This window comes from Marmota flaviventris, chromosome 12 (genome assembly GCF_047511675.1).
Source record: "Marmota flaviventris isolate mMarFla1 chromosome 12, mMarFla1.hap1, whole genome shotgun sequence".
Lineage (NCBI taxonomy): Eukaryota > Metazoa > Chordata > Mammalia > Rodentia > Sciuridae > Marmota > Marmota flaviventris.
The window spans coordinates 38,563,778-38,585,784 of NC_092509.1; the positions used below are offsets into that span (position 1 = coordinate 38,563,778).

The window sequence follows — 22,007 nt, forward strand, 5'->3', positions numbered from 1 at the left end:
TCCATCCTTGCTTCCCTTTGGATTATTCTAAATAGCTTTTAAAATCACAGATCTTTTGTATTATGTTATCAATTAATTTATTTGTTCTTACTATTTCATTTCTTTCCTCCAGGTTGGACTTGTACTACAGTAGATAGCTGTGTTGACTTCTAGAAGTCTGGCATCCTCATTTGTTCATATCCTATTTAATGATTCCTGGAACCGCCATTCCAAAGAAGAATAAAAGCACAACCTAAGTGAAATTGAAGTAGTTGGTAACAATCAGCAAAGATGAAAAAACACCCCATGTGTGACCAGTTGTACACATTCCTAGTTAGAATGTTAAAATGCATCTTTTCTTTTTTTGCTGTTTACCCACTTGTGGGAGGGATGAAAAGGTACAAAGAGCACATTTCTCTGGTTTTCAAATTTTTGGCTTTCTTGGTGAAGTGAGGGTACTTTTCCACTCTCTAGAAAGGGAACTGTTTTTCTATGAACTAAAGAGAAGTCACAGCCTCGTGTAAGAAAATCTCTGCTATTGTGTGGAGATAAGCTGCTGCATTTCTATTTATTAAGTGGTGGTGTATTTGTCTGTATAATAGAACAAAGGACCCATTTGGAAAATTTTTATGTATATCACCTTACATGACATCACTGGGAACATTTATGGAATGACAAATATGGAGCAAAATGAAAATGTACTGATTACTAGTACATTATTACTCCATAGGCAAAGTTGCCAAATCAGTAAACACAGAGATTTGTACTTTGATCTTCAGTAGGTCAATAGATGGTTTCAAAAGCAAAGTTTGAGGCAAACATTAAGTGTGCTCCCTGAAGAGCATACACCTGTGAATGACCAGACTTTTCCACTGCTGCACCATCTCCAGTTTCTTCTCAGCAACATCAAGGATACATGAGGGAAAGAAAATAAAAACTCTAAGGTCAAAACTAATGCCGGGTTGCTTTATTAGTGCTATAAGGCATTGATAGTTTGAATGTTTTTATTACTTATGCAAAATTGCACATATTCCTTTATGCTGACTTTTAATTTATCATGAACTGTCATGCTAATGGAAATGTCTTATTTGTAAATAAGTATTCATAATTTTGTTACCAATGGTGTTTTTACCTAGAATTTGAAAAACAAGAGTTTCACAGTGTACATGTATGTGTATATATCACCAGTAATCCAAGGGATAAATAAGATGCTAAACAAGGCTGCAGACTGGCCTTTACTCAAGTACCACAAAGTAGACACTTCTTCCTGCCTTTACCGTACCAGTGCCTCGGCTGCTCAGTCCAGAAAAAGATAAATTATGTTAGACAGCATAATGGCATTCCCTTCATGTTTTAAGTAATCCAGTAAAACCAGTCATTATCTTAAAACCAGGCAGGGACCATCAAGTATGGCCCCTGGACTTAATCTGGCCCATCATCTGTTTTTGTACAACACAGGAACTAAGAATGCTTTTTATCTTTTTTGATTGGGGGGAGATAGTCAAAACAGTGACATTTTGTGACATGAAAATTATATGAAATTTAAATTCAGCATTCATAAAGTTTCCTTGGAACACAGCCACCCTTTTGTTTGTGTCTCACCTGTGGCCACTTCATGCTACAAAGGCAAGTTGGGTACTTGTGCCAGACTGTATGGCCTCCAAAGCCTAAAATATCTGTTAACTGTCCCTTTTTAGAAGGTCTGTGGATCTTCATTTACTAAGGAGTTGAAAACACAGGTGTGGCACCCAAGACTGCCACTAGAGGGGACACTTGGGCCCCACAGTAGTGCCTAACTGGTTCAAACAATGTTCTTAAAAGACACAGGAAGACTTATCATTTCACAGGGTTCAAACTTAGCTGCATTCCATTCTTAACAGAAGGAGAAAAGCATCAAGAAACAAAACTGGACCAATTCACTAGAACACTCCTTGGGAACACCAGCATTAAATAAGAATTTACACACTCTGGAGTCAAGGCTTATTTACATATTCCAGTTATAGAATTCATGTTATTTACTTGATTCTTAAATACAATCAATATCACTGTCCTATTTATAATTCAAGCAGATTACCAGTGAGCATTTTGGAGAATCAGTACAACTTAAATGCAATATAGTATTTAGAAATTTTTAAAAAATTGTCCTGTAATGAAAATGCTGTATCTTTTCTTTTTAATTTGTGCCAAGATGGCACTAAGTAAAATCTAAATTAACAGATGGCATAATCTACTGAGTCATCCAGATTTTAGGCTGAAACTTTGGCAAAACCATTATCTTCCCCTAAACTACAAAAATAACTTTTCCAAATATATATTATAGACACTTAACACAGAACACTATGCTCACAAAATCTTGCCTGAGAACTCATGCTCAATTTTTTAAAAAATTTACTTCTTGCCACGTCTCACCTAATTGCCATCACAGTTTTCTGTTTGGTTATGTGTGTGCATGCTCATGCACAAACACACTAAGGATTAAATTTGGGGGTCTACCACTGAGCTATGCCCCTACAACTCCCGTCATACTTTTTATACATGTTAATTTCCAAGTAAGTTAACAATACACAGGAAAATGAATCCTAATTAAAATACTTTATCTGGCTTACTTCTATCCCATTGGGCCTTCATCCCAAGCAGATGTTTATGCCTGCCTACAAGGAAAGCCAAACTGACATGAAGTAAAAAAATATATTCCTTCTAAAGACAAAGTATTGCAAGGCATTTGGTATTTTTCCTTTGAAACTCAATGCTCCCAATCTAGTTTCATTGACCGTACTTATTAGAACCATGTCTACTGTGGCACATTTTCCAAGTTTGATGGGAAAATGTTAGGTGTTGTAGGCTACAGATGTTCTTGCTAACAAGCATTGTACCAGCCTTTAAAACAGTGAATTTATACAAGCATGGACATTAGTTTCAATAAACTTTTGTTTTCATATTCATATTTTTGATTATTTTCTGCACTTAAATGTTTTTAGGCTTCAGCATGTTTGTGCTATAGCTTCAAACATTCATACATACTTGAAGGAAACATTACACAGGATCCCAATATACATAAATATATTTCATTTTATTTGTTTCAAGCCTTCTTTATACAAGGTGTCCTTTTATCAATTGCATGAAAAGTTTATACAAGATTACTTCGAAGTATTTTTTTTACTTTTGGGTGGTTTCCTTATCTTATTAGGGTTGGGAATCAATTTCTTTATTTTAAGAGGCTGTAATGCTACAGAGACCTGCTGACCTTCAAGTTTTCTCTTGTGCTTTGAGAGGTCTTCAAATGAAGTTTCCAAAGTCTCTTTGTCTTGGATTCCCAAAGATTCAGTTTCTAAATTGTCTCCAATATTTTCAATTCTGTCCTGAAGCCATGGCACAGTTAAACTGGGCACTCTGGGAATGATAGCTCTTACTTCATCTACAAAGTCAGTGGTGTCTTTTTTGAATCCCAATGCTAGCACACATTTTAAGCCAATGACAGGGGCTAGTGTCGCACTGAGGCAGGGAACCTGACAGGCAGGAACAACTCTGCTTACACTTAACTGAATCAAGTGTGAGGTGATGATGGCAGGCTTGACTGACTTACATACCAGAACCAAGAGCAGTTCACTCCTTTCCAGAGCTCTGGTGACTTCATTAACACCTATGGCAAGCTGCTTCCTGATCTGCACAGGCGTCCACCCTGACACCTGCTGGTTAGCTTCTGGCCTATTCTTCAGATCCTCACTAGTATCAACACCTAGGCTGCATCTTTCTACCTTGTGCTTTTTTATAAAAGGCGTTTTTTTCCTTTTTTTCTTGTCCTCGATTTTCTGAAGTCCAATAGATTTAAACTTCTGCTCAATTGTCTGTAAAATGAAGTGCATGTCCTCCCTCTCCAGTGTGCTCCAACAGACAGCATAGGGGTTGTTCAAGGACGTCTTTACAACCAGAGGTCTGGTCTTGCGAATGGATCCTCTGGAAGGTGCTTGAGGGGCTGCAGGCATTTTGAAAATCCTTCATAGAAAAACAATGACAGTGGAACATTCATGTCAGCTAGGAAAGCCTGTCTTGAGACTATCTTGGTTATATTTTCTCTAATTCTTGATAAGCTAAAGCAAGTATTAAGTAGATAGGTCCCACCTTTTCCCCATTTTTTTCAGGTGACCTTGTCTTTCTTCATATACAGACAATATGGGACTATTTTACATCACTGCAATTACAGTGAAATCCCACTGTTAATTCATTTATTTAAAAATGTTTCTTTTTGTTCATAATTACCCTTTTCATAACTATATGATAGTTTTATAGATTTGTTAGCATTTCATACATTACTCTTTAGTTGGGTTTACTTTCATTTACTCTCACAGCATATATTCACTGAGCATCTCTAATGTGCATGTGCTATTATAGGCCCTGGGGCTCATGGTGACTGAGATCTGTGTCCTGAACATAGTTCCACATCTGTAAAGGCCCCAGAAGCCTCTGTGATTCATAATTAACCAGCATACAACTAAAACTTAAAACAATATTTTCATTCTGTCCCCTTTTATAAGTTTCCCTCCCACCCTGGCCCCTAGATTTCCTTATATCTTTCCTAAACATTTGATACATATGCAGACCTATACTCCTGCCCACGCTTATTACAAGCTGACTACTATGGCTGGCAGTTCCATGAAAACTAGGGAAACGTAGTAAGATTTAAAGATCCCAATCCACTAAGGAGAAATAGAAAGGTTTATTAATTATTAAGGATATGCTATAAACCACAGGTCTAGGGAGCATATCCTGTAATTCTTCCCAGAGGCAACTGTACATTCCTTTCTCTTCCTCAATGTTCTTCCTTCCCTTTCTGAAGCTCAGTGAGAAAGACAGGGACCCACCTGGCAAAACTAAAAGAAGTGAAATCCCTTCCAAATAAAGTTCAACACACAAGACCAGCAATAGAGTATACCAGTGTATAAAGTACTTTCTCCCATGTACTATCTGATTATTATAGCATTACTATAATTCCCCAATGTGTGGACAAGGAAACAGATTCAGTACCCAAAGTCACAACTACTTTTTTTACTCTTATAATCCTGCCTGCACTTCAAATATAACCTGTGGCTTTAAAAAAAAAAAACCTACACGGTTGGTTCTCACCTCAAATCAACTGAATTGGAGAGTACTGCCAAGAAATCTAGGCTTGTATTAAAAAAAAAAAGTCTGCTGCCAAGTGAATCCGATACAGCACCAAAATTAAGAAATCAGGTGTGGGTAAGGTGGTCTTTATATACTGGACAGGACTGAGAAATGGTCCACTCATGTCTCCTGGTCTCTAGTATTACAAATCACCTTTCCCCAGAAAGCAAAATTCCTGGGAATTTTGACAGAAAACTTTGGTCATGTCTGTATTCCCAATGCTGGAGATATCTGCTGCCTTCTCCCATCTGTCATATCTATTCTCCCAAGCTCAGTAATAAAAGTAGCTCATCTAAATCCAATGAAGTGACGGCTAGCATAAGACATCAAGGTGGAAGTGGTCAGGAATAGGGAAACAAATGAGGAGCAATATAAGTATCATCTAACAGAGGTTTCGCTTAATCAATACGACAGTTATTGGGTCCCAGGGTCCAAACAGCACAGAATAAATACTTACAATTAATTACTCTGATAGCAAAATAGGCAGTACCTTCCCTGGTCTGCAGAATCTGGTAGGGGGAGATGAAAAGTAGTTTAGATACGCAAATTGTAACTAAAAGCAACAAAAACCTTCAGAGAAAGGGTGCAAAACAGGAAGGGTGAAGGTGCGTCGTTCACTGCCTACAGGATCAAGTGCAACTTTAGGGTGATATACAGGGCCCTGAACCCTCCACATGCCGGCCCTGCTTTCCACTATCCTTTCTTTTTACCCCACACCCTGCATATCACCCCCAGGAGGCTACCAGTTTCTCATCAACATGTCTTTACACACATTCTCTTAGCCTGGAATAACCACTCCCACTCTCAGACCCACGACCACCTTCATAGTTAAGTATTTGCGGATTCCCTATGATGCACCAAGCAAAAACAGTCACTGGCCTCTAGGAGCTAGAGTTTACAAGCCCTACGGGCGGAGAATAAAGCAATGTAATGTGGTGCACGCTTTAAGGTCAGGTAACTACAGGATGCCAAGGGACGCTGAGCAGAGACCTAACCTAGTTGAGCGGGGGTTAGGAGAGGAAGGCTTCCTACAGGAAGTGACTTTTTTTTTTTAACTACCTCTGATGAATTCCTATCAAAAGGAATATGAAACACAACAGTGTCCCGGGGGAAGAATTAAAGAAAACTAAAAACTTCAGGGTCGCTGGGCAGAGATGCTAAGAAAAGTAGGTAAGGACCCAAGGGTGAAGACTCGCGAACTCCGGGTTTCTGGAGGAGGACGCCGGTTGCGGAAGCATTCCTGGCCCGGAGTTAACCCCTCCCTACAGTCCGCGGTCCAGCGGCGGCGCAAGAGGCATCTGGAAGCCGCAGGGACCTTGCGTGCTCCCAGACTTTGGGCTCCGGTAGCGCCCTGGGCCCGCTCCCACCCGGAAGGGTACCTTCTTCCGGCGTCTGCCCGCTCCTCCGCCTCACCACCGCGACTCCACACCAGCAGCCAGCCACAGCGCCGGCCCCACTGCGCCTGCGCCGCGCGTGCGCAGTGTCCTTGCCTTCCCCGCCCCGCCTTCCGGGAGCAGTGAATGGCGCGACATAGCTTGGAGCTCTTCAAGTTTCGTTACCTTGCGTTTGGTCGCTCCCAACAGTGTCGCGAGGAAACGTCAGAATAAGGCTCCATCGTTTAAAACAAACACACACACAAAAAAGTCCTGAATATAAGACCCGGGGTGAAGGTTCTACAGCGCTCTAAGCTGCAGTGCGCAGATGCAACATCTGTCTCGCGAGACCGCGAGTGTTGCCACGGTAACTGCCACTCACCGTCTTCTCTGACACCTTTGGGGATCAGGGTACCGCCAATAGTCCCCAGGACTGGTTCTCCTAGGGCACCCTTCCCTTCTAGCCCAACTTCAACTTCCAGCATATTGGAGCCTTCTTGCTCTAGGGACGCAAAATCCCAGCCCCTGTCCCATTCCCCACTGTCTATCGAATCCCTGCAGACTGCCCAGCACTATGAAAATCAAATAAGTGGGGAGTTGGAGAGTTGGGGAAAACACGAGCTTATAGGCAATAATGCAGGGACTCTTGAATCCCCCGAAAGTCAAGGGGAATTAGGCCTCCTTTGAGTTCAACACAGCAGTCCGCAGTATTCCATCACGGGTCTTCTGAGGCTGTTCCAACCAATGGAGACTAGGTTATGAATGGAGTCGCTGGGAAGTCGTGGACAATTGGTTATAGAATTGAGTAACATGTTAGAGGCCAGGAATCTGATTTGCTGATCTATTCTGGGCAACGTAGAAGTCGGTAGGTTGCTTTTGACGATAATGCCTTCTCTCTCACATTCCCTTTTTCTTTTCTTTTTAAATATATTTTTAAATTGTAGATGGACACAATACTTTCATTTTATTTGTTTATTTTTATGTGGTGCCAGGGATCGAACCCAGTGCCTTATGCATGCTAGGCAAGCGCTCTACCACTGCGCCACAATCCCGGTCTCCCTTTTTCTTTTCCGGTCTAATTTGGGTCCACTTTCCTTTTCCAGATTTTTCTCCTTTTCTCAGCCTGTTCACTTCTCGTTTTCTTCCTCATTTTTGGATCTAGCTTCTATATTTTCATTACCTCTGCAGTACTTAACGAGGTAAAACAGAGAATGTTACTTTTGGTCAAGATTATTGCAGGTCAGGCGTGGCAGCGCCCGCCTGTAATCCCATTGACTCAGGAGGTTGAAGCAGGAGGATCGCAAATTGGAAGTCAATCTTAGCATTTTAGTGAGGCCCTACACAATTTAGCGAGACCCACTCTCAAAAATAAAGGGGTCAGGGCTGGCTTTGTAGCTCAGTGGTAGAGCACTTGCTTAGGTTAAATTCTCAGCATGGCATATAAATAAATAAAATAAAGGTTCATCATCAACTAAAAAAAAAAAATAGAAAAATTAAGCATTAAAAAGAAGGGGGGGGGGGCGCCGCTGGGAAGTGGCTCAGTGGTAAAGTGCCCCTGGATTGAGCCCCTAGAACAAAACAAAAGTGATTATTTTTTTATTATTATTGCATTTTTTTTTTTTTTGCAAATTACACACAGTAAAGGCTGATGTGATTATTTATCATAATTACAAAGAACAAGGTTACAGTGAGTTTGAGTGTATTGATAGGCTTTTGTTTCATAAAATGAATCAGTAGTTTATGATGGTAAACTGTAAACACAATGCAGTTCTAAAGACAACTAGAGACACACAGGTCTAATTGAAATACTAGAATGATGGAAGGAACCTTGTAAATTTACAGTTTTAAATCCCTAAGATTCCATTTTTATACTTTGAATATCATCTGAGCTTCCATTTGCTCCATTGGAAATTATCAGCCATTGCATTACATGGCTCTGGAGCTAGGCTGACTAGGTTGAAATGCTAACTTCATCACTAGCATATGACCCTAGGCAAATCAACCTTATCCATGAAGTGATAAAAATAGTACCTATTGTGAAGATTAGAGGAGTTGATCTCTGTAAAATGATTAGCAATGTGCCTGGCACATAGTATGTGCTTGGTAAACTGAACAGTGACAACCTTGTCAAATTAAATTTATAAAAAATAAATGTAGCCTCTGTGTGTTTAGTGCTTGTGTTTTAAGACTAGCAATCCAACTTCCACAAGAATTTTGTTAAAATGCACAACTATATTTCAAAGGTTAATTTCTCTCCCATTTGTGTAGCACAAACATTACTACAAAAAAATAAACAAACAAACAAACAAAAAACCTAAAAACTTTCATGACCAAATCACCTCAAACTTTTTCCTTTCACTATTCCTTTCTAATTTATTTCACATAAATGCATGCTAAAAATAAAAATATAAATTTTGTGTACTGGTTTCTTTTCCACATTCTCTTTCTCAAACATAGGCTTACAGGGACCACTTTAACATTTACGTGTTTGGTATTCCATGATCAGTTTTACTTTTTTAAGAACAGCTGTTATTTTACCTTATAAACTATCAGTTGAGTCTTTGAATCACTTATGAAAACATTGAATAGTTTATAAAAAACCTTTCTTTTTATATTAATTCTAGAATTAGATTATTGTCAGACTTATATAATTGCCATGATATAACAGTGGTTTAATTCTGGGTGTTAAGTTGGGTCATTATTTAAAATCATTTGAATCCCAGCAAGAAAGTGTCAGTAGAAGAATGTAACAGAATAAACCACCAGATTCTTCTTTTTCTTCATGGCATTCTGGCCTTTGCTCTGTGCTGGTTATTGTTACAACACTTACATATATAATCACTAGTCATTTTCAATCAGTTGCTCTGAATTGTCAAGGATGAGCTGCAAAATCATAGAACAGACTTGGAGTCTGAGCCATTGGGAGCCCTGCTAGTTAGGACTATGTGACATGCTAAAGCACATCTGCATCCATGGAGGCAATGTGAATAGGAGGAGTTTCAAGCACTCCAGCAATTCTAGACAAAAGCATGGCAGCCCATCCATAGATAAAACTGGTAGGGAGAAAAAGAGTCTGTTGGATTCAGGCCATTTATTATCCTTACAGGATAGCAAACCCATGATCAACATGATGTCAGCTCCCAGCACCCCTAATATCATGGGACAACATCCCTAATCCCAGAGGTCAGATAACAGGTGTTATAAATGGTGAATGGCTCTGCACTGAGGAATTAACTCTAAATTTCAGCAAGTTGGAGTAGGTTCAGGGGGAAGTTACAAGGAAATAGAGAGATTTAATCTCAACTAAAACCAGGTAAATAGATGGGAAACACCCTTGGGTGGTGTCGTAATATAGAGAATCCTTGCTCCAGGAGAAATAACAAGGCACTTCAGTGAGCTGGACCCAGCCCATGCAGGTGTGGCAGTGTTGAGATGTTCGAGCCGTCTTGGACCTTGGCAGAGCTTATTTATTAAAAAAGAGCAATTTGCAGGGACAGGGTGGTACTGGGGATCTAACCCAGGAACAATTTGACATGGAAGTACGTCCCCAGCTTTTTAAATTTTTTATTTTGATCAGGGTTTCGCCAAGTTATTTAGGCCCTCGATACGTTGCTGGGACTGACCTTGACCTCCTAAGTTTCAAAAAAATAGAAATTTGAAAGATCATTGAAATCATATAGTCTCAAGGCTAGTCTGGAATGTTGTTCTCTCTTTTTTTTTTTCAAGCAACTTTATTTTTAAAGAGAAGTCTTAGGTCCACAACAATTTTCTTTCTTTCTTTCTTTTCTGAAAGAAGAGGCATACTGTGATGTGATGCTGAACTTTACATTTTCCATAGATTCTTAAAAAACAGCATCAATGCTGGAAATAAATTATGCCCATAATATAAAAGTGTCTACAATTAACTATTTAAAATGTCATAGAAATGTACAAATGAGTCCTAAAATTTTAGAATTAAAGTATAGACATTTATATGAAGTAGATTAGCACAGAAGTTTTTTTTTTTTTTGGTTGTTGTTTAATCATTGCTGTTTGTTTTTGTTTTGAGATGGGGTTTTGCTGTTTTCCAGGCTTCAAATCCCTGGTCTCTAGCAATCCTCCTGTCTCAGCCTCCCTGAGTTGCTGTTACCACAGACATACATCATTGCACCTGACTTTTTTTTTCTCTTTTCTTTTTCTCGACTCTTTTATTCCTTCTTTTCTTTTTTGACAGAATTCTTCCTGAAGCAGTTAAGCAGAACTGGTTGAGAAGCACTTTTAAATAGAAATGTGTATGTATGTGTATTATTATCCAGTGATAGAAACCAATCTCTCCCTCTCCCCCTCCCCCTCCCTCCCTCTTTCTCTCCTGTCGCATATATAGATCCTGGAAATCTGGGTCAGGTGGAACAGGCGTGCAGTCCTTAACCTTTGCGATAATTAAGAGGAAGTTAGGATGTTACAACAACTCAGAGAAAATGGGCGATCCAGCGGCAGAGAGGAACTCTCTGAGTGCCCTTCTCTCCTCCTGGCCAGCGCCGAGAAGCCGACAGCAAAGCGGCGCTGTCTTCGGGTCCCTGGGACCTTGCTGCTCACTGCCCCGCCCCGCCCTCTCAACACCTGACCCAGGGGAACCTCCCGGGCTCGCAGCGCAGCCAATGGGAGCGGTGGGCGGAGGACAGCTGCCCTTTAAGGAGCGGCCCAGCCTTCCCCAGGCACCCAGCGCCCGGAGAGCAGCACCATCCCTGCCTTTGTCACTATGTCCCTGCAGGTAACACAGGGCATAGGGAGGCCGAGCCGGGTGGGGGTGGGGGATGCTCTGAGAGGGAAGCACTCAAATGGGGCGTGAGACAGGCATGCATGCCACCCTCACCTGGGAGCGCTGGACGGCGACCCTATGGTCACTCCCACACCTGCCCCAGCGCCCTCTTATTGCAGAATAGACTGCACCTTCCCACCTATGGAGGATAGGCCATGCTCCCCGTGGCAACCCTGTGGGGCCCAGACACTGGTGAAACCACCCTGAGCGGAAAAGTAGGCACAGGCCTCTGGGACCCTGAGTGGGCCCTCCTCCAGCCACTCTCTTCAGGAGGGAGGCGACATCCACGGAGGGAGACCTTCGCGTTGGGACCTACTTGGGTTCTCATAGGCAAGTGTCTCTCTTAACAGCAGAGTTCTGTGGGGCTCTAACTTTAAAATACTGTTTTATTGATATGTCAGAAGTAGAAAAACTTAGGGAAAGGGAACAAATAGAATAAATAAGCGTCATCAGGCTCTCCTTCACCAGGGCAATAACCACTGCTAAACGTGACAGGTGACTCCTTTGTAGTCTTCCGAGTGCGTGTGTGCAATATGATTATAGGTGCACAGATATGTGCATACAGTGCACACACTTATGTTATTGTGTATATGCAATTTTGTTTCTGTACCTAGTACTATGAGCATTTTCCTATCATTAAAATCCTTCTAAAGTGACATTGTTTATATGCATAAAATTTCATAGAATAAACATAACTAATTTCTTTAACCATTTCTTCAGGCAAGATGTTATGGGTGGGTTAAGGACACCATGCAGAGTCATGGAGGTTCATACCCATGCCCTGTCACCCACTTTGTACGTGATACAGTTGATCTCTGTGCCTCAGCCTTCTCATTTAGAAATGAAGGACAAATAACTGTTAAATGAGCAGCAGGTACAGCATTTAACAGTGCCTGGTGGAGGGTAAATGTGCAATAAGAATAAGCTCATTAGATAACTTAATTCATACTGAACTTTTCCCCAAATAATCAAAACTTCCTTCAAATTAAAAGATCTAAATGGTTATTATTTAGCTTAGTAATATGATTTTTCACTATTGTTGTTAACTGGTTTTTTTATTTCTATTTTTTCTCTGTTGCTTTAAAAATATTTTCAGTAAGGATTTAAAGGTTCAGAATCATCACAGAAGAGCAACAGGCTAAGAAATATTAATAGCACCCACCATAATGTTATCTACTAACAATTCACTTGAGTACTCAGAGTATTGGTGAAAATACCATTTTAAAAAGACAGCAGGGACACTGAGTACAAGGTACACTGAAATCATACTATTTTTATAACTTTTACCTGAATCTAAAATAATTTCAAAAAAGGTTTCAAATACTAATAAAAATTAAAATTAAAAGACCAACAACTAGCTGATATATTTAAACCTTCATGACCTAACTGGCATTATGGCAGACATTGTACTGATACTTGTGTTGCTTCAAGATGCTATCAGTGACTCACTTAGTAGAAATGAGAAGAAGGGCGCAAGCATAGGAGCCCCAATCTTCTATGTTTTATGCTAGAATAAACAGAACTGGCTGATACTCCTGGAAGCAACAAGATAAATGGAATTCCTAACTCAGCTATGATCCCCCAGTTTTATCTTTAAATTGCAATGTGTTTACTCCCTCAGCAAAGCTTTAGTCATCTTAACTGGACGTATTTTATTCCTACATGGTGAAGCTAAAAATAGCAAACTGTCCCTTCAAGGAGGTACATCTTTTCAAGTCTAAGGGGATTTGTGATTTTATATTCAGCAACTAACTAACTCTTCTTCCCCACATGTATGTGTGATTAAGATCTGTGAAATTACTTTGTGAGGAGTTCTTATCTACCTGATTCAGTTCCTCATGGGAACGAATGGTTCAAAAAGGTTTTATCAAGGTCACGTGTGAGATGCCCACGTGCTTTGGCTGCAGAAAGTGAAGTTGAATTAAGTGTGAGTTATCCTTCAAGGCTGTCTTCAGCTAGGGTGAAATGTGAAAAGAAATGTAAACGGGCTGGACTCCGTGGTGCAGCCCATAATCCAGTGACTTGGGAGACTAAGGCAGGATTCTGCAAGTTTGAGGCCAGCTTGGGCAACTTAGTGAGACTGTGTATTTTTTTAAAGGGATTAAAGCTGTGTCTCACCTTTATAACTTTGTGATCTTCCTAATATCCAGTCACTCATTAATTCATCCAATAAGGATGTATGGACTGGACTCAGACCTGCCTTTGTCACCTGCTGGCAGTGTGTAAAACTCAGCTGTGGCCACCAAGGTGCATGTTTATACCTGCACTCCATTATGTATATGTGACTGAACAAACCAAAGCAACTTCACCCGGCTGTTGTGCTGAGCACTGGTAAATTCTGTCTATGCTTTGTCTCCCTCGTCCACTCAGCTAGCACTAACTACCTTCCCCCAACTCATCCCTCTGGGAAGGCTTCTAGAGGCCATCCCCTTTGGGCTGCCACTCCCTCCTCCAGTCTCAGAGCAGCCTGCTTCTCCTTTATAGCAAGTCTCACAAGGTCACTGTTGCCATGCATGTCTCCCTCTGGATTCTGAGCTCCTTCAAGCAGACTGCCCTGCTCGTCCCTGCCTGCCTAGCACAGGCCAGGCCCGTCCTAGGTGTTCAGTACACTGTTGATTAGCACGGTATCTGTGATGAGCTCTGGGAGGGAAGAGTCCACAGAATCAAATCAAGAGTATTTACATTCCTGATTGGATTTAGTCCTCACACCTTCCTGCTGAGACTCTTATAAAAGTTGGGTTTCCCTTATCTGAACTACTTTGGACCAAAAGCATTTCAGATTTTGGAATATTTGAATAAATAGAATGAGATATCTTGGGGATGGGATTCAAGTCTAAACATGAAACTCATGTATGTTTTATATGTGAATGCCGTACACACATAGCCTGGAGGTCATTTTATGTATTTTTAATGTACCTGTGTTTTGAATGTGCTCATGGTAGTAAGTGTGAAACTTTCTATCAGCACTCCAAAAGTTCTAACCTGGAAGCTTTTCAGGTTTCATATTTTCAGATTATGAATGTCCACCCTGTAGTATCTTTTTTTTTTTTTTCTCTGAAGCTGTACCTCAGAGGAGCTTGGTGTCTTGCAGAGCCCCACAGCAGTGTGCCTCAAAGGTAGAATAGAAATCTTGAGTATGCCATGCAAGTCCAGTATTATTTCCACTGCTGCTTACTGTGGTTGGGGAGGGAGAGGCATCATGGTGGAAGGGACAATGGAATAACACCCTAAAGTAGGAACAGATCAAATAGAGGTGCCGGGGGAGGCAGGCTGCATACAGAGGAATTCTGGGCAGTGTTCCCTACCTGGGGAGGGAGGAGGGACAGATGGGGATTGCTGAAATGGCATGGGACAGCATGTCAGGGTCAGCATGGAAGGGGTCCAAGATGTTCACTAAGATCTTTTTGTGGTTCTGTAGCCCCCAGAATATGAAGAATAAGTTCCCAGAAACTATTTCATGCAAGGCAGGGGGCTTGCATGATTTTTTTTAGAAACCTTAGAATATTAATCAAGGGTTGGCTGACCAAAAGGAATTGAGCTGGTATCACTGGAGAATAGCATGAATATTCATAGCACAGAACCTCTGAGATGCTGATACACCTGAAGAGAAGCATCCCTGTCCCCTCAGTCACCTGGCCTGGCTTGTCCTTTGGAGCCCTGATCACTCATGCAGCAATTGTTTTGTTTTCCTTGTACACGCACTACATGTATGTTATGAAAAATGTGGAGAGTACAGAAGTTTTAAAAACCCAGAAAACCTACCAATAGTCAGAGGCAATTACTGCTTACCTATTTTAGTATATTTATTTCTAGTCTGATTTTTTCTACATAACTTTCAAAGCTGAGTATATTGAAACAATTTTGTGTTCTTTGTTTAATGATAAGTTAAAAGTGTATTTCATGTCTTCATAATTGTGCTTTTATCAAGACTTCTTTTTATACCCACTCCTCCAAAGAACCATTTAATGCAACTAATAATAGCTGACCCTTATTGAATAATCATCATCTGCTAGGCATTCTCTTAAGTACTTTACATGTGTTAACTTATTTAAGTTCTCCTAACAAATTTGTTGTTATTGTCTCATATTCCAGATGAAGAAACAGACATAGGTTAAGTAACTTGCCCAAGGTAACCCAGCTCTTTAGTAATAACAATGAAAATCAACTCAAAGCCTGTGTCCTTAACCATGATGTTACGTGAACAGCAACTGAGTTTTCTTGAAGGGCAAGGCAACTTTCTCACATGCACACATCCTTCTCAATCTCCTACAGAAATCTGTTAGGAAGCAGGGCCATTTTCAAGGTTATTTAGCCTGAAGACCCTGGTCTCCAATTTATAGATGACTCATGTTCATCATAAAACAATTCTGGCTGTGCTACTGTCCTGTCTTTGGGGCTAGCTTTACCCAGCAACACTGCTGAGCTCATAGGCTTCTGAGCTTACAGTGGGGCTTTTTCTTCACTTTCTCTCCCAGGCCTTTGAACCAAAAGGGAACACTAACATCTGAGGAAAAATATAAGGTGGATGGGGGTGGGGCTGGGGCACCATGTTCACCTTCCCTAATTTGATACCCAGGCTACTGACGATTCCTGCTTACCCCCAACTTAAAGCAAATGCCACAAGGTAGATACAGTTTATTAAAAAGAATAAGATATTCTAATAAGAAAAAATAATCAGCTAAGAGGTCAAAAGAGGAAAGAGATGAAGTGTCCAGGAGTGCTCAGACTCCAGGGCAGGTAGAGCCGGACTTCCTCCCTGAATGGAAGCTACCAAGAGAGCAGCTGCTGTCCTGGTCTAAGAGTTGAAGGCCTTGGGAGGTAGAAAGTGCTGTATTTAGGATCTGGAATGGCCCTCTGAGGGGGACTAATTCTATGGTATCCTATACTATACCTATACATGACACTATTGGGAGATGGCAACAATTTTTTAAAAAGAGGAAGAGGCTAGTGGGAGGGCTCCAAGTCATTAGGGGCATGATCTTGATGTGGACTGTGGGCCTTACCCCTTCCTCCTTCCTCTCTTTTGTTCCCAGCCATGAGTAAAGTGGTCTTGATTCACCACAAACTGCTGCCATGATATGCTCCACAGGCCCAAAGCCATGGAGCCAGTCACTTGTGGGCTTAATAGAACTGTGGACCAAAATAAACCTTTTCTCTTTATAATTTGACTTCTCTCCAGTGTATGTTCTAGTGACAGGAAGCTGACTCACACAGAGAGACTAGGTTTTTCGGAGAGAATTCAGGATGGTGCAGACAGTGTTTCCCACTCAAGTATATTTGTGTGCTCAGTTTGCTGATCAGCTTTATGTTGCCAAACAACTTCTCTTTTCTGGACATTAGTTCATATTAAGTCTTTTAATCTGGGGTTTCTGTATTGCAACTCTATGAGAAATCCAACTAAATCAATGATATTGACTGCCCTCAGAACCAAGTTAATGCACTAGATAGGTATAAAGCCACTGTCACTGAAGAGTGTGGACACTACAAGAGGAATGTCCTGGACATAGGAGAGGACGGTGGTGTTCATAAGATGATCCAGAAAGCTGCACTGACTGTGGTGCCCTTTAAAATACATAAATTGATCCTTTCCAATGTCACGAATCTTATTTAGTTATCCATATTTTGTCTATGTATCAGGTGAAGTGTCCATGATTCCCAATAAATTAGGATAATTCTGGTGGAACCTGAGCAGCAATAGCTCATTTCTATTTGACCCCCTCCCTCTCCTCTCCTCTCGAGTCCCATTCCTTGGTGGTCAACACCCCCAAAGTGCAATGGGTCTTCGTAACATTAGCCCATGCACTGTGTGCCTTTTTCTTTGCTTTTTTTTTTTGTGTTATTTTATTTGGCTCTAGGCAGATTTTGACAGGGCCACAGAAGATGTGAAGAAGCTGAAAACAAGACCAGAGGATGAAGAACTGAAGGAAATCTATGGCCTTTACAAGCAAGCTGTCATTGGAGACATTGATATTGGTATTATATTATCCTTTTAAAAAATAAGGGCATACTTGGTGTTTGTGAAAGTGTGCAGTAAGAAGTCAACTTGACAGTCTCTCTTTCCTTCTTTTGGCAGCATGTCCAGCACTGTTGGATGTCAAAGGCAGGGCGAAGTGGGAAGCATGGAGCTTCCAAAAAGGTTTTAATTCTTCAACAAATTTCAAGTCAGCCTTCGTACTTCTTACTCTCCCACTCCACCAACCAGGGAGGTGACGTGATCTGTTTGTGTCTTTCTAGGGTTGTCCAAGGAGGATGCCATGAGTGCCTATATTTCTAAAGCCAAAGAGCTGATTGAAAAATATGGAATTTAAAGTGCAATAGATGAGAATGTGCTCCTTCTGAAGTCTTCATAATGGTATCTTGACCTTACATTTAGTGGGAAATGCACTGTTAATACTGGACCACAGATATTTTTGCTATGAGCAGGATTTGTAATACTTAGGAGTATGATGAAAATGCACAGTTAACTAAATTTCACTGGCTGAAACCAGATGACTTTAAAGGTTCTTTTAAAAAATCATTGCTCTGGCAATATGTATACCAAACCTTTTTTTTTTTTTTTTTGGTGGTATTGGTTCAAACCCAGGATTCAGGCATGCTAGGCAAGCACTCTACCACTGAGCTACAGTCCTACCTGTATACCAAAACTTTGATTATTTGCTCTTTTTAAAAGTTTTTTATTTTTTAGTTGTAGTGGACAAATACCTTTATTTTATTTTTTATTTTTATAAATAAAAATAAGATCAAACCCAGGACCTCGTGCTAGGCGAGTGATCTACCACTGAGGTACAACCCCAGCCCATGATTATTTGCTCTTTTGATGAATCTATTCTCAATAATGAGGGAGTGCTACTGGGGTAATAAAAACAGTTTATTAAGAATCAACAGCAGCCGGGTGCAGTGTTGCACATCTGTAATCCTAGCTTCTTGGGAGGCTGAGGAAGCAGGATTACAAGTTCGAGTCCAGCCTTGTGGGTCCCCGGGGTGTAGCTCACTCAGTGGTAGAACACCTGCCTAATGTGCATGAGTCCCAGGGTTCCATTCCCAGCACCACAAACAAACCAGGAAGGAAGAAACTTATAAGTCTGTTTTTAGCTCCTCAAAGAAGGAAAAAAACCACTGTGGAAATATTTAATTTTTACCTTTAAAACATAAAAGAATCAATAAAATGTATCTAGTGATCCACTGTACCCCTACTATGCCCCTTGGGATCAGTTTTGTTGGAGTGAAAATATAGAGTCTGGAATGATGATGACCCACACTACTCAGTCTTTCTTGTTGTTTCACAGGATCTTTGAAAGCTGGGTGTGGTAAGATACACCTGTACTCACAACTACTCAGGAAGCTGAGGCAGGAGGATCACAAGTTTGAGTTCAACCTGGGCAATTTAGTGAGACCCTACCTCAAAAAATAAAAAGCTAAAATGTAGCTCAGTGGTAGAGCATTGCCTAGAATGTGCAAGGTCCTAGGCCTGATCCTCAGTACTGCAAGAAAAGAGAAAGAAGAAAACTTGTTTGAGATTCCATGAGATAAACATCCCCCCAAAGAGTATATCTCTGTTTCCTGCCTAAGAGCTCAGGTTTAGGGGATCAAGATACAGCTCTGGCAAGGTGCTTATCTGGCATATGTGAGGCCCAGGGTTCTATCCAGCACCACAAAAACAAAACAAAACAACCCCCCCCCCCAAAAAAAAAAAAAAAAAAAGAATTCAGGTTTGATATGGAATTACCAGATGGATAGATTGGCTTCATTTTATCTAACGATCAGAACAAAGCAAAAACCTCTTGATCCACTAGATGAATTTCCAGGGAATTAAGCTGAGTATAAACAGTAATACCAAAATATTATGTGCTGTATAATTCTATTTAGGTGAAATTCTTGAAGTGGCAAGTTATACATATAAAGGACAGAATTGTGGTTTCCAGGGGTTGGGGTTGTGGATCAGTGATAGAGCACTTGCCTAGCACATGTGAGGCACTGGGTTTGATCCTTATTACCACATAAAAATAAATAAATAAATAAATAAATAAATAAATGTATTCATTTACGACTAAAAATATTTTAAAACAGAATTGTAGTTTACAGAGAGGAAGGAGATATGTGTGGGTATCACAGGGCAGCAGGAGGGTCCTGTAGTGTTGGAATGTTTTGTCTCTTGACTGTCGCAATGTCAATATTCTGGTTGTAATATTTACTATAGTTTTGCACAGTGTTAACGGGGGGGGGGATTTTTTTATTAGTGCATACTAGTTATACAGCATAATAGGTTTCCTTGCAGCATATTTGTTCATGCATATAGCACACTTTACTCATTTTATAGTATTTCTAAATTATTTATTAAAATTACCTGGGAATCTAGAGTTGCCTTGAAAAAAACTGAATTAAAAAAATCAAAATTGATTTCTCATTTGTAAATTTTGTGAAAGCAAAAATGATTCTCATCTTTGCTAAGTTTTACCTAAACACAGAAGTTTTCCATAATGAGGTCAAGGCCCAAGTCCTTCAAAGATAAGACACTAGCAATAGTAGGCCTGGTTGTAATTGAAGGCCTGGAAAGTCAGAGCTGTTCCCTACTGGACTTTCCCTCCACCAAGTGGAGGGGCAGCAGAAAAAGCCCACCCCCAAGCCCTGGCATTTGCTACATTATGAGACTTCTGATTGCGAACTATGTTGACTAAAGTGTTTTTCAAATTATAATCACAAATCTAAATTACTTGTTTTTTTTTTTTTGTACCAGGGATTGAACCCAGCAGCACTTACACTGAGCTCTTTTTATTTTTCATTTTGAAAGAGAGTCTTGCTTAGTTGCTTAGGACCTTGCTAAGTTGCCGAGGCTGGCCTCAAACTTGTAATCCTCCTGCCTTAGCCTTGAAGTCCCTGGGATTTTAGGCATGTGCCATTGTGCCCAGCCCACATCATTTTGGACTAATCTTTTAGTAAGGGGGCTCTGGAAATTGCATCAGAGTAAAGGGTAGTACAGTGTATACTAAACATTTAACATAATTTACTTGAGGTTGTTTCTAGCCTAAGTTTATTATGTGAATTCTAACTCCCTCTTGTAATGAATTTTATATTGTTTGTACTTTGTTAAAAGGGAAGATAAATTCTGGGAAATTCTCCTGTGTGCATTTTCCTTAATCTTATTTATTAAGACCCTACCTACAGGGCTGGGGCTGGGGCTCAGTGGCAGAGCACTTGCCTAGCATGTGTGAGGCACTGGGTTCGATCCTTAGCACCAATATAAAAATAAACAAATAAAATAAAGGAATTCTGTCCATATATAATTATAAAAAATTTAAAAGGCCCTACTTACATTATTTTAAAATAGTAAGAAAGAATGAGCTCATGTTATGTGATTGTAAACAAGTAGATGCTTTAAAAGTTAACATTTTAATATATAATGTTATGTTAAGCAGTGTGGAATATGAGAAAATGACATCAATCACACTAGGTAGTGGAGTTTAGTGTAAAGAAGTGAAAGAAATAAGGAAACTGGGGGAGTGAATCTGATTGCATTAGTCAGGCCTTGAAGAGAGGAACTAGTTTGGGAATTGAGAGAGTTCAGGGTCCAGGGATAATAATTCCAAGCATTTCCCCCATCACCCATTTTCACCAGTAAAATAACTGAGGAGGGCTGGTGGAGGGTATATCTCAGTAACAGAACACTTGCCTGGCATGCACAAGGCCCTGGTTTTGATCCCCAGCACTGGAAAAAAAATTGAAGGAAAAATAATACTTTACCAAGCATGAATTTTGTTGACAAACTTCCCACAAATGAGAATTAAGTGGAATTCTAATAGAAAGATAAAGGACTTTGCCAGAAGTGTTCCTTGCCTATTTGCCTTTCATCCACAGATACATAAATAATCCATGGAGAAATACATTTATTCATATGTAGTAAATCACCCTGACAGTAGAAAATGTGTGACTCCCAATCTCTAAAACTGCCGAGCTGCATCTGTATAAACAAGAAGACTATTGTAAGGCCAAAAGGAAAAATGCCTAAAAGTTGGCAAGCAATGATAGTTCTAGACACTTGGTTATGTAGTTCTTGATGAAGTTTTCCTTGTCAAGTTCCAGAAGATAAAAGAGATTTCCCGACAGCACATGAGTATAACATTTCCACTGGTTATATCTTTGCAGACTAAAACAAAATTTTATTTAATAACAACAAATGACATTTACCAGTACAAGTAAAGACTTATTTCCACATATTATTTCTCTAGGAGCTGATACCCAGTGGTAGAGTTACTTTCAAGGTGTCAGGTTCTTTGTGTCCTATATCTTTAATTTCTCGAAGACCTACCAGTATACAGTGGTATTACTTGTGTTCTTTCATTTTACATGAGATCAGTACCTCTCCATAAAATTGGGTTGAACTTTGTATTCACAGCAGTAACTTAGTTGACATTTGCTGAAAACCATAAAACACACATTTTAATAAATACCCAGAAGTATAAAAATAATTTTACCTGCTACATCCTTTGCTAGATCTTTAGATCCAACAAAGCATGTTAAGTGAGTCACAAGAAAGAATGGCCTTAGAGGGTGTATAAGAGGTACAAGCGAGAAAGAGCTAGTTAAGCAACATCCCGCGGAACCTCTTCCTGTTAATAGCGCCACTGACATGAAACAGGAGGCCTCACCTTTGGCTCTTCCCACAGTGCAAACATTTTTTCACTGGGGCATTTCTTTCTATC

General features: G+C 40.2%; 3 protein-coding genes across 13 annotated transcripts in view; 2 read left to right on the forward strand and 1 right to left on the reverse strand.

Annotated features, from left to right (window-relative positions):
• The window catches only part of Nmt2 (N-myristoyltransferase 2), a 43,392-nt gene extending 42,458 nt beyond the window's left edge, over positions 1-934 (forward strand). For all 6 annotated transcript variants that reach the window (XM_071599872.1, XM_027928618.2, XM_071599871.1 and 3 more), the window contains one exon: positions 113-934. In XM_071599872.1, the coding sequence (XP_071455973.1) occupies positions 113-133 (21 nt within the window). In that variant the 3' untranslated portion in view covers positions 134-934. The remainder of the gene's footprint in view (positions 1-112) is intronic.
• A 2,096-nt stretch (positions 935-3,030) lies between these two features.
• Rpp38 (ribonuclease P/MRP subunit p38) lies at positions 3,031-6,776 on the reverse strand. Of its 4 annotated transcripts, none has more exons than XM_027928553.3 (3): positions 6,699-6,776; positions 5,597-5,648; positions 3,031-3,972 (listed from the first exon to the last, which is right to left on the reverse strand). In XM_027928553.3, exon 3 carries the CDS (start codon positions 3,960-3,962, stop codon positions 3,117-3,119), a length of 846 nt encoding a protein of 281 aa, XP_027784354.2. In that variant the 5' UTR covers positions 3,963-3,972; positions 5,597-5,648; positions 6,699-6,776; the 3' UTR covers positions 3,031-3,116. The 4 variants fall into 4 exon arrangements, with proteins under 4 accessions (XP_027784354.2, XP_027784351.2, XP_027784352.2 ...); XM_027928550.2 differs by lacking the exon at positions 6,699-6,776 and adding an exon at positions 6,519-6,618; XM_027928551.2 differs by lacking the exon at positions 6,699-6,776 and adding an exon at positions 6,318-6,507.
• A 3,948-nt stretch (positions 6,777-10,724) lies between these two features.
• Positions 10,725-20,485, forward strand: Acbd7 (acyl-CoA binding domain containing 7). Of its 3 annotated transcripts, XM_071619708.1 has the most exons (5): positions 11,198-11,262; positions 17,166-17,283; positions 17,384-17,446; positions 17,545-17,662; positions 20,460-20,485. In XM_071619708.1, the coding sequence occupies exons 1-4, from the start codon at positions 11,251-11,253 to the stop codon at positions 17,616-17,618; spliced, it is 267 nt and encodes an 88-aa protein (XP_071475809.1). In that variant the 5' UTR covers positions 11,198-11,250; the 3' UTR covers positions 17,619-17,662; positions 20,460-20,485. The 3 variants fall into 3 exon arrangements, with proteins under 3 accessions (XP_071475810.1, XP_071475809.1, XP_027784220.1); XM_071619709.1 differs by lacking the exons at positions 11,198-11,262; positions 20,460-20,485 and adding an exon at positions 10,725-10,783 and having other exon boundaries at positions 17,170-17,283; positions 17,545-19,707; XM_027928419.2 differs by lacking the exon at positions 20,460-20,485 and having other exon boundaries at positions 17,545-19,707.
• The last annotated feature ends 1,522 nt before the right edge of the window (positions 20,486-22,007 follow it).

What these genes read in the sequence shown, in the direction of transcription:
- Rpp38 (XM_027928553.3), bottom strand. Translation starts at nt 3,962, where the DNA reads ATGCCTGCAGCCCCTCAAGCACCTTCCAGAGGATCCATTCGCAAGACC.
- Acbd7 (XM_071619708.1), top strand. An exon ending in CATTGGAGACATTGATATTG is followed by an intron (nt 17,284 to 17,383) that starts GTATTATATTAT and finishes TTCTTTTGGCAG; the next exon opens with CATGTCCAGCACTGTTGGAT. An exon ending in AGCATGGAGCTTCCAAAAAG is followed by an intron (nt 17,447 to 17,544) that starts GTTTTAATTCTT and finishes GTGTCTTTCTAG; the next exon opens with GGTTGTCCAAGGAGGATGCC.